At 38.3% G+C, this 13,401-nt stretch overlaps 1 protein-coding gene across 8 annotated transcripts in view; it reads left to right on the forward strand.

The window, feature by feature from the left end:
* Window positions 1-13,401, forward strand: part of AKAP10 (A-kinase anchoring protein 10) — an 81,660-nt gene that overhangs the window by 49,628 nt on the left and 18,631 nt on the right. For 3 of the 8 annotated variants that reach the window (XM_044249214.1, XM_044249215.1, XM_044249216.1), the window contains exons 8-11: window positions 608-744; window positions 3,684-3,828; window positions 6,445-6,618; window positions 11,270-11,379. In XM_044249214.1, coding sequence (XP_044105149.1) covers window positions 608-744; window positions 3,684-3,828; window positions 6,445-6,618; window positions 11,270-11,379 — 566 coding nt within the window. Of the gene's footprint in view, window positions 1-607; window positions 745-3,683; window positions 3,829-6,444; window positions 6,619-11,257; window positions 11,380-13,401 lie in introns of those variants that run through there. The other 5 variants (XR_006384625.1, XR_006384626.1, XM_044249220.1 and 2 more) reach the window with 4 other exon arrangements.

The raw sequence follows: 13,401 nt of genomic DNA on the forward strand, positions 1-13,401 counted from the left end.
AGTAGATTAATCTCTTTGAGGCATATTTCTTAGGTTTCAGCAAATGAAATTCTTTCCTTGTAAAAGCAAGTGACTATTAAGTAGAGAGGAGAGGATTTTCCAGGCTCACGAAACATTAACGTAGATATACACTTGCACTCTGCCTCTCCCAAGAACAGAGCTTTTGGTTGATTTGCTTTCTCACTCGCTCTGTTTCCCGTAAGTTTAAGGCCCCATTTGTTCAGGTTGTGGTGGCTGCATGGAAGGATGGAAGTGATTGGGTTTAAAAGACTTGGTTTGCTAAGTTTACTTTTTGTATGTTAGCCACTGAGGGACCACGGATCATCTTTACTGTGATTCTGACTCCAGTTCCCTTAAGTTTGTACCCAGCAGTGTGGTGGGGTTTTTGTTAGTTGTTTGGTTTTTTTCCCCTCTGTGAGAATGATCTTCAACTTTTCAGTCTCAAGAGCGACTGTGAGTTGCTGACTGGCATGAACTGAATGAGTACATCTGTTTTTGTTTTTGTTTTTTTGTATATGTTTTCCATTTTTAATGGTTGGGGTAATGGATTAGAGATGGTTAGAGAAATCTATTGATAGTCTTGTGTTCTTGTATTTTTCCTTCCTAGTACATGGAAAAGGAGGATGCAGTGAATATCTTACAGTTCTGGTTGGCAGCAGATAACTTCCAGTCGCAACTTGCTGCCAAAAAGGGCCAGTATGATGGACAGGAGGCACAGAACGATGCCATGATTTTATATGACAAGTGAGTTTTATTGATGTATTCAGCATCTGGCAAATATTGAGTATTTGATATGTGTATCAGAAGTAAAGACATCCAGTTTTTGCTGTCAAGGAGCTCACACGGAATAGCATAAAAGCCTCTTTTCCTATGGAACATTTTAGGATTCTTAGAAAAAAATATTTCTGCTAGTGGAATGGGTGGTTTGTGTGTGGCAAGAAGGATGATGGTGGTGGAGTTAGGGAAGGTTTCACAGAAGAAAGATTTGAATTGAAACCTGAATAATGAATGGAATTTTGCTAGCCGGAGAAGGCGGGAAAGAACATTCTAGACAGAGGCATTGGCACAAGCAAAGTCAGAGAAACCTAGGGTGTGGCACTTCCAGGAAACTTGAGTTTGGGTAAGTAAAACTTGGGTAGGCAATCTAAGAGGAAGATGAAACTAAAGGGAATGTATTGTAAAGGGTATTAGATATCTGTGTACAGGTGTATCATATTTCTGGTGCAGATCTGTGCAGCCAAGTTATTACTCATTGAATAAGAGTTTTTCATTGGTCTTCATTGAAAATGAGAGGATGGCAAAATCTTACAGTGAACAGAACTGAGAACATCTGGTCAGTCGAGTGCTAAGCCTGTGGTCAGCCGTGTCACCCTTTTTTTTTTAAAGATTTTATTTATTTATTTGGCAGAGACACAGCAAGAAAGGGAACACAAGCAGGGGGAGTGGGAAAGGGAGAAGCAGGCTTCCCACCAAGCAGGGAGCCCAATGCGGGGCTCGATCCTAGGTCCCTGGGATCAGGGCCTGAGCCCAAGGCAGACACTTAACAACTGAACCACCCAGGCGCCTCCAGCTGTGTCAGTCTTTTAATTTTCATTAATTCTGTAAAGAAAAGTAATGTGCTATTTGTATCCACAAGCAACCGCTGAGAGGATAACTTGACAGTAGAGGAAAACCACGGGATGTCAGGGTTGCAAGAGAGCTGAGCGTGCATCTAGGTCAGCGGTTCCTGAGCACTGCTCTGCAGGTCCGTGCTGGGCTGTCTGCATAAGAACCAGCTGGAAGCTTGTTAAAAATAGATTTCCATCACTCTGCTCTAAGAGATTCTGATTCAGCACGTTTGAGGCATGACCCAGGAATCTTTATTTTTAGAAGATACCCCAGATGATGTTGATGGGTAGCCAGATTCGGGATCTAGTCTCGTTTTCCCATTTTGCAGACAAGAAAATGAAGACTCTTTTTTTCTCAAAGTCACAGGGCAAGTTAGTGGCAGAACTTGAGCTGGATTGCAGTTCTTCATGTTTTCCCAGTGTTTGTTTTAGTATAATACATTTGTGAGAAATATTACATAAGAAACATTGCTAATGGGACGCCTGGGTGGCTCAGTTGGTTAAGCAGCTGCCTTCGGCTCAGGTCATGATCCCAGGGTTCTGGGATCGAGTCCCACATCGGGCTCCTTGCTCGGCAGGGAGCCTGCTTCTCCCTCTGCCTCTGCCTGCCTCTCTGTCTGCCTGTGCTCACTCGCTCTCTCTCCCTCTGTCTCTGACAAATAAATAAATAAAATCTTTAAAAAAAAAAACAAACAAACATCGCTAATATGGATTTGGAAATAGCAAGTGTTTTCTTTTAGAAATTTGGTCTGGTGTGCCCCAAAATTCAAATCATGGAGGAATATTTGCCAACTTGTTTTTACAAGTTGGGAGACTGTTTACGAAAAGGCTAATAACAAAATAATTTTTTTTTATTTTATTTTAATGCTAAAATAGAAGAGTGACACTAGTACCAAGGTCCTGGCTGGAGTTCAGTAGCCACCCAGAGCAGAGACCCTGTTTGCTTACTGGATCCCATTTTCACATTGGGAGCCATTTTTAAATGAAGCTCGCTGTATGGCATCCCATGGTACTGTCACTTTGTCAAGTTCATTGTGCTAAATTTGACTTCACCAATCCCAGTTCTTGGGGTTTTTAAAAGATTTATTATTATTATTATTTTTTTTTTTTAATTTGAGAGGTAGAGTGCGAGCAAGCATATGAGGTGGGGAAGGGCAGATGGTGAGAGAAAGAATTGAGAATCTCAAGCAGATTCCCTGCTGAGTCTGGAGCCCAACAGTGGGCTCCATCCCATGACCCTGAGATCATGACCTGAACCGAAATCAAGAGTTGGACACTCAGCTGACTGAACCACCCCGGCCCCCATGCCCATTCGGTTTTGCATCTTATGTATGTATCATCACAATCATACCTGATCAGTCTTTCTGTGTTTGTATCATAGATAAGATTTAGAAGTCCCTAGAATGCTTGGAAGAGAACCTGCATATATTTTTTGCTTTTAATCCTTTTTTTGGTGTCTACCTTATAATCCACTTACCAAAACAGTAGTTTTGCATTATATCTTGTGAAGTTAGAAATCTTTGAGGTATCATTGATTACTCCTTTTCCCTTCTACACCCACTCCTCATCAAGTCCTGTCATTCTATCCAAATACCTGAAATCCATCTACTTGACCCTCGGCGCTATCATAGTTTGAATTCCTGCATGTTTGACTTGTGCCTTGTAGCTACAGTGGTGTTTTCTCATTGTGTCTGATGCAGAGATCTTTTCTGCTCCCTTTCCAGAGGGAAGAACTGTGTCTTACCCTCTTTTAAGTCCATTTCTGTCTCCTGGGTGTTGAACAGAGAATAGGGGCCCATTAAATATGTGTGATTGGTTTCTTTTTCTTTTTGTAGTCTGACCCTCAGCGATCTTAAAACAAGAACTGAGGAAGATGGAAGGACAGAGAAAGGTAGCAAGTTGACCCAGATACCTTTGGGGCTGTGGGAATAAAGGTTGCAGCATGGCTTCTAGAAGCCAGCTCTCAAGTCCTAGGTCCACAGGCTGAATCAAGTAGCCTCATAGAAGAGTAGGTGCCAAAAGTTGCTTATCCTGGCTAGGCAATTTGGTTTGACTTTGGCTGTCTTTATACCACAGGTATTTCTCCCTCCAGGCCACACATCCTCTTGGATTTGATGATGTTGTGCGATTAGAAATTGAATCCAATATCTGCAGGGAAGGTGGGCCACTCCCTAACTGTTTCACAACTCCATTACGTCAGGCCTGGACAACCATGGAGAAGGTAACCAAGAACTTCAAAAATATTAAACTGCAGGAAGTTTTTACTGGTGAAACCCAGAAAACATAACATGGGAAAAAACCAAGTGTAACAAAACTGGAAAATTGAAGCAGTGGAGCATGGTGGTTAAGAGCAGAGGCCTTGAGTCTGACTTTGTATGTATTACTTTAGCCTTGTTAGGCTGAGTGACTTCAGGCTGTTACTGAAATTCTTTAATTCCGGTTTCTGTTATCCTTTAAAATGGAGATAATTTGGATACTTACCTAAAAGTTACTTTAAGGAGGAAAATGAGGTAAGACATACAAAGTTTTTCTTACTATTACGTCCAACACATAAAAGCATTAAAATATGTTAGTGGCTATTATTACTGCCTTTATTATTAAATTTTCAAAAATAATTAGATAGCAGTATTAGGCAAATTTGCTTAAAATGACCCAAACATTTTATCAGTATCTATCAATGAGGTTTGAACACTAGTTTCGTATATTGTAACTCGTGGGGTATTACTAATAGCTTAATAATAAGGTATTAGAATTTGTGAATGATTTCTTTTTCTAATGAACTAGAGCAGATTTTACCAGGAATTGCACAGAGCCCAGGATAAGCCCATGAAGTTATGTTGCATATATATGTCATGTGTATCTAGGTGGGAAAGGATTAAGTTAGCACTGTTGAATAATACATGTAAAAACTGAATTTCAGAAATGTGGAAGAGTTACATATAAAAATCAAATCATTAAAAAGCTCATGGTAAACTGAATAGAGTATCAGCTATTGCCCAGAGATGAAAATTTTTTCATGATTAAAATTAAAATCTTTCTGATCGTAAAGGAAAAGTTCCAAATCTGTATCATATAAAGAATGTAAATTTTCTTAATAAACTAAAATTAAAATACAGAGAAAAACAATGTGAAAATATTTCTTATAAAATGTGCATATGTAAAGAACTTTCACTGATTTTAAGAATTCTGTCAAGTAGATAAATGAGAAAAAGATGTGGATGATTTTTTATCAGTACTTTGAGAATTTTTGTGTTAGGTATCGGCGTTTCAGCGATAGAAGAAACGGGGCTTCTGCCCTCCTGGACCTCTGTCTATAATGAAGGCACACATTAAACACAGACAACTTACAGTCATGTGCTAACTGCTCTGAAGGAAAAGTTGGTAGTAGGAAATGCCAGTAATAAACATGGGAACTTATTCAGCATCATTAATAATTTTTATTTTTTTTATTGTGTTATGTTAGTCACCATAAAATACATCATTAGTTTTTGATGCAGTGTTCCAAGATTCATTGTTTATGCACCACACCCAGTGTTCCATGTGATATGTGCCCTCCATAATACCCACCACCAGGCTTACCCATCCCCCCACCCACAATTTTTAAATGTAAATAAAAATATCCATATTATCATTATGCACTTATTAACAGTGATTTGGAAAAACATATCTGGTGTTGGAAAGCCTGTGTCAAAACAGAGACCTTGATATATTGCCAGTGATATAAATTGACAGCATCCTTCTGAAGAGTAAATTGGCCAGGGGCGCCTGGGTGGCTCAGTGGGTTAAGCCGCTGCCTTCGGCTCGGGTCATGATCTCAGGGTCCTGGGATCGAGTCCCACATCGGGCTCTGTGCTCAGCGGGGAGCCTGCTTCCCTTCCTCTCTCTCTCTGCCTGCCTCTCTTGTCTACTTGTGATCTCTCTCTGTCAAATAAATAAATAAAAATCTTAAAAAAAAAAAAAAAGAGTAAATTGGCCATATATATCAAAGCTAAAATAGGGTGTCTGAATGGCTCAGTTGGTTAAGCAGCTGCTTTCGGCTCAGGTCATGATCCCAGTGTCCTGGGATCGAGTCCCACATCGGGCTCCCTGCTCATCTCTGCTTCTCCCCGACCCCTCTCCTCTCATGCGCTCTCTCTCATTCTCTCTCTCTCTCAAATAAATAAATAAAATCTTTAAAAAAAAAAAAAAAAGCTAAAACACTCACACTGTTTAACTCAATAATCAAACGCCTGATAATTTATCTTAAGGAAATCAATTCAGAAGTAAAAAATAATAATAATAATAATATGTACATAAAGACTTTATAACCAGAAAAATCTCATTTCAGATTAGATCCACTCCCTGCATGTTTTCTGGTCAGTAAGAAGTCTAAATATCAAGTCTATGTAATAGTTTTATGGCAAGCTTTTGGGTGGGGGGACATCTATAAATTGTACTCGTAATTTTAGTCACAACATAAACTGTACACGAAGGGGTAATACTTGGAGCGTAGCAAGGAAGAGCAAAGCCCTGTGTGCTAGCTGGAGGGATTGTGTGTAAAACTTTGTTTTCAAACAAAGTGGTGTTTTTTTTTTTTTTTAAGATTTTATTTTATTTATTTGTCAGAGAGAGAGAGAGAGAGTGAGCACGGACAGGCAGAGAGGCAGGCGGAGTCAAAGGGAGAAGCAGGCTCCTCGCAGAGCAAGGAGCCCGATGTGGGACTTGATCCCAGGACACTGGGATCATGACCTGAGCCGAAAGCAGCTGCTTAACCAACTGAGCCACCCAGGCATCCCTCAAACAAAGTTTTAATTGTATTTGAATCCACTTTTTAAATGATGTTTGTCCTCTCTTCCAGGTCTTTTTGCCTGGCTTTTTGTCCAGCAATCTTTATTATAAGTATTTGAATGATCTCATCCATTCGGTCCGAGGAGATGAATTTCTGGGAGGAAATGTTTCCCTGACTGCCCACGGCTCTGTGGGCCCTCCTGAGGACTCTCACCCCAGTGGTCCGGACAGCTCAGCTTCTCAGGTACTCATCAGTTAGCCTCTGGCGATCGGAAGAGATGTGTATGGATCCTTTCCTTCAAATACCAGTAGCAGATACGGTTTGGAAGTTTTTGTCATAGAAGAAACAAAGTAGAAAATAAAATTAGCCTTACTTAGTATATGTCTCAATAAACATGTCATAGTGATTAACGGTGTATTATATTGGAAGGTACTGTGTTGTTTCATTCAGGCCGTTACTCTGCCTGACACTCCAGCTGTGGCTTTCAGTAATCAGACAACATGTCATGCATTTATAGCCTTTGAAGAGCTCTTTGTGGAATTATTTGGGAAATTTTAGTGACTACATTTGAAATGCTTTTTCTTTTAAGATTTACTTATTCATTTGAGGAGATAGTGCATGTGAGCCTGAGCAGAAGGGAGAGAAGGGAGAGGGAGAGGAGGAGAGAGAACCCCAAGGAGACTCCACACTGTACAGAGCAGACTTGATCTTCCTGAGATCCGACCTGAGCTGAAACCAAGAGTCAGACGTAACCAATTGTGCCACCCAGGAATAGAATAATTCTTCACAATTCTTAATATTGTATTTCACTGAAGAGTTTCTGGTTTCATTTTGAACTGTAGTGCCGTTGTACATTTCCTTAATCTTTTTTCGTTTTTTGGAGTGCTTTCCTGTATCAAACCTTACCTGATTCTTTCCCAAATTGGATGAAATGGGTTGTCGCCAAGAGAAGAGATCTAGAAAGATACTACGAAGTTAACTAATTGTATTAAAATCACACAGCAAGTGTAGAGCCAGAACATATTCCCTGTCTAGTGTTCTTCAGCATAACGTAGCATAATTATTTTCACATCACACTGTTGACACATACATAACACTTCAGATTTTTTGACACCGGGCCTTGGATAAATTTTCTTAGTTTCTGTGACAGTCCTGCTTATCACCATCAACAAGGCTCTCCTTAGTACGTTTTCTTCCTATTTAGTTTATGTAGCTGGTGACCTGCCGAATGTGGTTGCCATTTTGTTTTTTGAGATAGGCTAGAATGTTTAGTTGTTACTTCAGCACTTAAAAGTTCTAGCTGCTGACCTTAAAATATATTCTTACATTTTAGGTTGAAGTATAGTATATATAGAGAAAACTCAGTATATCATAACTATATGTAGCTTGAAGAATTTTCATAAAGACTTGATCTGTGTATCTAGCATCCAGACAGGAAACATGACATTTTCAGTACGTCATAAACCCTCTTGTGCCCTCTTCTAGTCACCCGTCCTCCCTGCTAGAGTAGCTACTATCCTGATTTTTGATGGCATAGGTTAGTTTTACCTATTTAGTTACGTAATTGAAATCAGTTTATATATACTCTTTATTTAGTACAGCTTTATTGAGATATAATTCATATTCCATACAGTTCACCCATTTATGTTGTATCATTTAGTGATTTTAGTATATTCATAGAGTTGCTCAACTGTCACCAAAGCCAGTTTAAAGTTTTTCATCTGAGAAACCCTTTAACTAATACCATCCATATCCTCCAATTCTTCCAGCCCTAGGCTACTGCTAATCTATTTTCTGTCTCTATAGATTTGCCTATTCTGGACATTTCATATAATTGGAACCATATGATGTATGGTCTTTTGCGACAGCCTTCTCTCATTTAGTGTGCTGTTTTCAAGGTTCAGCCATGTTTAGCATGTATCAGCACTTTATTCCTTTTTTTGTTTGTTTTGTTGTTTGTTGTGGTAGTTTTAAAAAAGTCATTTACTAGAGAGAGAGAGACAGTGTGAGCTAAGGGGAGGGGCAGAGGGAGAATCAGACTCCCCGTTGAACAGGGAGCCTGTCACTGGGTCCGGTCCCAGGACCCTGACATCATGACCTGAGCCAAAATCAAGAGTCCAGCACTCAACTGATTGAACCACCCAGGCACCCCAGAACTCTATTCCTTTTATGGCCAAATAATACTCTGTTGTACACACATACCACATTTTATTTATATATCAATTGATGGACATTTGGATTGTTTCTGTCTTTTGATTATTACAAGTAATGCTGCTGTACAAGTTTTTGTGTGGATATAGGTTTTCATTTCTCATATATATATATATATATATACACACACACACACCTAGAAGTAGAATTCTTAGCTGAAATGACAAGTGTTTAACTCTGTCCTAATTACCTTTGCTTGGGTAACAAGTTTTGAAATCAGGAAGGAAGTGAGTCTTCCCACTTAGTTCTTCTTTTTCAAGATTGTTTTGACTATTCGAGGTCCCTTGAGTTTCCACATGCATTTAAGGATCAGTTTGTCAACTTCTATGAAGACTCCAGCCAGAATTCTGATGGGGACGTGCATCAGTTCCATCGATCAGTTTGGGACAAATTGCCATATAATGATATTAAATATTCTGACCCATGAACGTAGGATACCTTTCATTTATTTCAAATCTTCTTTAATTTCTTCCAGTAACATTTTGTAGTTTTCAAGTATCAGTTTTGCATTTCTTGTTTCTTTTAAATATTTTATTCTTTTTTTTTTTTGTTTAAGATTTTATTTATTTATTGGACAGAGAGAGATCACAAGTAGGCAGAGAGGCAGGCAGAGAGAGAGGAAGAAGCAGGCTCCCCGCTGAGCAGAGAGCCCGGTGTGGGGCTCGATCCCAGGACCCTGGAATGATGACCTGAGCCGAAGGCAGAGGCTTGACCCACTGAGCCACCCAGGCGCCCCTAAATATTTTATTCTTTTTGATACTATTATAAAGGGAATTTTTTCTTATATTCATATTTTCATTGTAAGCATATAGAAATATAGTTTTTTTTAAAAATTGAGATAAAATTCACCTAACAAAGTTAACTATTATGAAGTGTCTAATTCGGTGACATTTAGTATATATTCAGTGTTGTGCAACCATTACCGCTATCTGGTTCCAGCCTTTTTCATCACCCCAAATGGAAACCTCGCAAATGGAACATTAGGCAGTCACTCCCCATACCCACCTGTATTTTCTTCTAAGAGTTTTAGGCCTTTGATCCATTTTGAGTTAGTTTGCATGTTGTGTGAGGTAGGGCCAACTTTATTTTTTTTTTTTTTGCAGGTGGATATCTAGTTGTCCCAGAACCATCTGTTGATAGAACTATTCTTTTATCATTGAACGATCTTAGCATCTTTGTCAAAAATCATTTGACCTTAAATTTATTTCTGGAACTCTCAGTTCTGCTACATTGATCTACATGTATCTTATGCCAGTACTACATTGTTTTGATTACTACAGCTTTACAAGTTTTGAAATCAGGACTGTGTGTCCTCCAACTTTGTTTTATTCAATTGTCAGATTATTGTGGCTGTTCTGGATCCCTCAATTTCATATGAATTTTAAAATTGGGTTTTCATTGAATCTGTAGGTTCCTTTTGGCTCTGTTCCCATTTTAACAGTATTAAGTCTTTTTCCAGTCCATGAACATGGGATGTCATCCACTTACTTAAACTGTCTTTAATTTCTTTCATCATAGTTTTGTAGGGTCTCAGTGTACAAGTTTTTTATTTCCATGGGTCTTTTTTTTCTGAATATTTTATTCTTTTTGATGCCATTATAATTAGAATTATTTTCTTCATTTCATTTTCTTATTCTTCATTGGTAATGCATAGGAATAAACTTTCCGTGCTGATCTTGTACCTTGTAACTTTACTAAATTCATTTGTTAGCTCTAATAGTTTTCTTTTGGATACCTTTATTTGAGAGAAAGAGAGTGAGCGAGAGGGAGAGAACAAGCCGGGGGTTGGAAAGGGGGAGAAGCAGAGGGAGAAGCATACTTCCCCACTGAGCCGGGAGCCCAGTGCAGGACCCGAACTGACCTGAAGGGGGCGCTTAGCCAACTGAGCCATCCAGGCGCCCTGATGCCTCTTTTTAATTATTTACCCTTCTTGGTACTTAAAGAGAACTCCCTCCCCCCACACTGTAGGGTGTGTTCTATAATAACTGTCTGTTCAGTTTTTATTTTAATTTAACCTATACCTTAGTCATGTATATTAAGCACATTCCCATCTTTTGTTTTTTTAAACAATGCTACAGTGAATAATCATATATTAGTCATTCTGTGGCGCTAAGTCAGCTGTAATTGAATTTTTAGAGGTGGAATATCTAGGAAAACCCGTGGCTCCAGTATTTCCTAGAAATACCAATTCTGACTTTTTTGTGGGATGAGGAGTGGGAGATGACATGCTGGATGGGAACTTACTATATACTCATCTAGCTGGTCATTTTAGAAAGTTTTCTTTAGCTTTTCCTTTGTTACGTAGCCTCACTGAAAGTCAGAAGGATTCATGTTTATTTGTAAAAGTTAGCTGAACTATGTCTGGGTGGATACGAGTCCGGCATACTTGGGAAGGTAATCCCTGTGAAGATAGCACATTTGTTGGAACATAGATCATTAAGAAGACAAACAGATTTGGCAATAAATAGTGTATGTTGTACATTGTAATATTGTACTTTCCTCCCATAGTTGTATTTTGAGGTGTAATTTCATAATCATTGCTGTTCGACATCTCCATAATGATGAAGTTGAGTGAGAATTACATGTATTTCAAATACCGAAGATTTTATACAACTCTGTCATAATCCAAACTTAGGACTGTTTGATTCCTGAGTAACTATTAATTTTACAATTTCTCTTGTAGTCCAGTATGAAAAAAGCCAGTGTTAAAATTCTGAAAAATTTTGATGAAGCGATAATTGTGGATGCTGCGAGTCTGGACCCAGAATCTCTGTATCAGCGGACATACGCAGGGTAAGTTTAACTGGTATCAAGAATTTTTACAAGTCTACTGAATTTTGCATCTTCTATTTTTTTATTTAAAATTTAAAAATTGTTTATAATCTACTGTTAACATTTTTACATAGAGTATCCAGTAGACCACAGTTAAGAGTGGAGGCTCAGGAGTGACTTCCTCGGTTTTAATCTTGGCTGTGCCACTTATTGGCAAATGGTGGACAGTAAGCCTTTTGGATTAATTAGCAAAGGTTGTATTTATTAGGGAATGGTTGGTTCATTTACTTACAGCCTTAATTAAGACAGTCTGTTGGGGTGCCTGGGTGGCTCAGTCAGTTGAGCGGCTGCCTTGGCTCAGGTCCTGATCCCAGGGTCCTGGGATCGAGCCCTGCAGCTGCCTCCCTACTCAGTAGGGAGCTTGCTTCTCCCTCTCCCTCTGCCTCTGCCTGTTGCTCTCCCTGCTTGTGCTCTCTCAAATAAATAAAATCTAAAAAAAAATAAATAAGTCTGTCCATTGCAAGATGGTTTACTTCTATAAGTATTTTGGTGTGTAAAATAAATTAATTTTAACAGATAGTGTATAAAATGGGTCAGAAATAGAGAAGTAATGACTTTTCCACATCTTTAAAGATAGTTTTCAGTGTTTGTTTTAGGGTTATGGTTTTGGCATCTTCCTGAAATTTTTCTCAAAGGAGACAAATTTGTATCTGTTGGTGTATTGCAATCACATTTGAAATGAGGACTTACTAGGAACAGTAGCCCTAAAGTAAGACCCACTGTGCCCAAAGTGAAATAATACCTTGGCATCACAGAGTTTCTTTTTCTTTTTTTACCTTTTAATTACAAATACATTAATCCCTTATAAAAGTTAAATTGATAAAGCTAATGTCCCCTGTGGTCACACTCCACTACTCATTCTCTCCTTTTCCTACTCAGGATAATCACTGTTAACATTATAGTATGTATTTTTGTTTGCTTATTTCTAGTAATTGACATCACACTCTGTTCGGTATTGCATGCTTTCATTCACAGTGAGTTTTGGAGATTTTTCTTTGTTAGTTTATACAGATTTACCTAATTTTAACTATGTTTTAGTATTCTACATATAATATTAATTACGGCTCATAACTGTGGCCACTCTTCGGCCCTTTTGGTATTGATGAGTATTTAAGTTGTTTGCAATTTTTCACTATTATACACCGAATAGCAGAAGACTTCCTTTTATTGACTTTCTTATACCATGAAGAAGATTTTAAATTTTAATAGATCTTACTGACTTACCTTTAAAAATATGTATATTTTGCATTCTTACCACCCATTAATAAAAATACTAATTTTCCTCACATCTTTATTGACATTAAATAACATCAGATGTTTGACTTTTTACCAATCTGGACTACTGCTCCTGAGATTAAGCTTCTTTTGTTGGTTGTTCAGGTTTTTCTACTGTGAACTGACCATTCATCTCCTTTTTATATTTTTTTCCTGGATGATTTCTTAGTGACTTGGAATTCTGTATGTTTTTTAGCTTTCATTATTGATTAGTAATATCTGTTAAATAAGATCTTTCACTGTGTTCTTTGCCTTTTAACTTTGTTTTATATTGTTGTAAATTTATAGGATATATAATTACTTTAGCTTTATAATACACATTTTGATCTAGGGCAGCTTCCTACCTTTTTATCTCTTTTACAGAATTATCTTGGCTCTTATAACTTTTCTCTTATATATATATTTTAGAATTGTGAGCTATCTCTTCATGCATCATGTTTCATAAACCTTTCTGGGATTTTGAATAAAATTACATTGAATTCAAGGTTAATTTTGCTTTCTTTGGGGAACAGTTCTATTTGAAATAAGCCCTGCTCTGAATAACATGAGCTATCTATAATGTTTTTAAAATTTTTCTTTCCAGGGCGCCTGGGTGGCTCAGTGGGTTAAGCTGCTACCTTCGGCTCAGGTCATGATCTCAGGGTCCTGGGATCGAGTCCCGCATCGGGCTCTCTGCTCAGCGGGGAGCCTGCTTCCCTCTCTCTCTGC

Source organism: Neovison vison, chromosome 5 (assembly GCF_020171115.1).
Source record: "Neovison vison isolate M4711 chromosome 5, ASM_NN_V1, whole genome shotgun sequence".
In the NCBI taxonomy this organism is placed as follows: Eukaryota; Metazoa; Chordata; class Mammalia; order Carnivora; family Mustelidae; genus Neogale; species Neogale vison.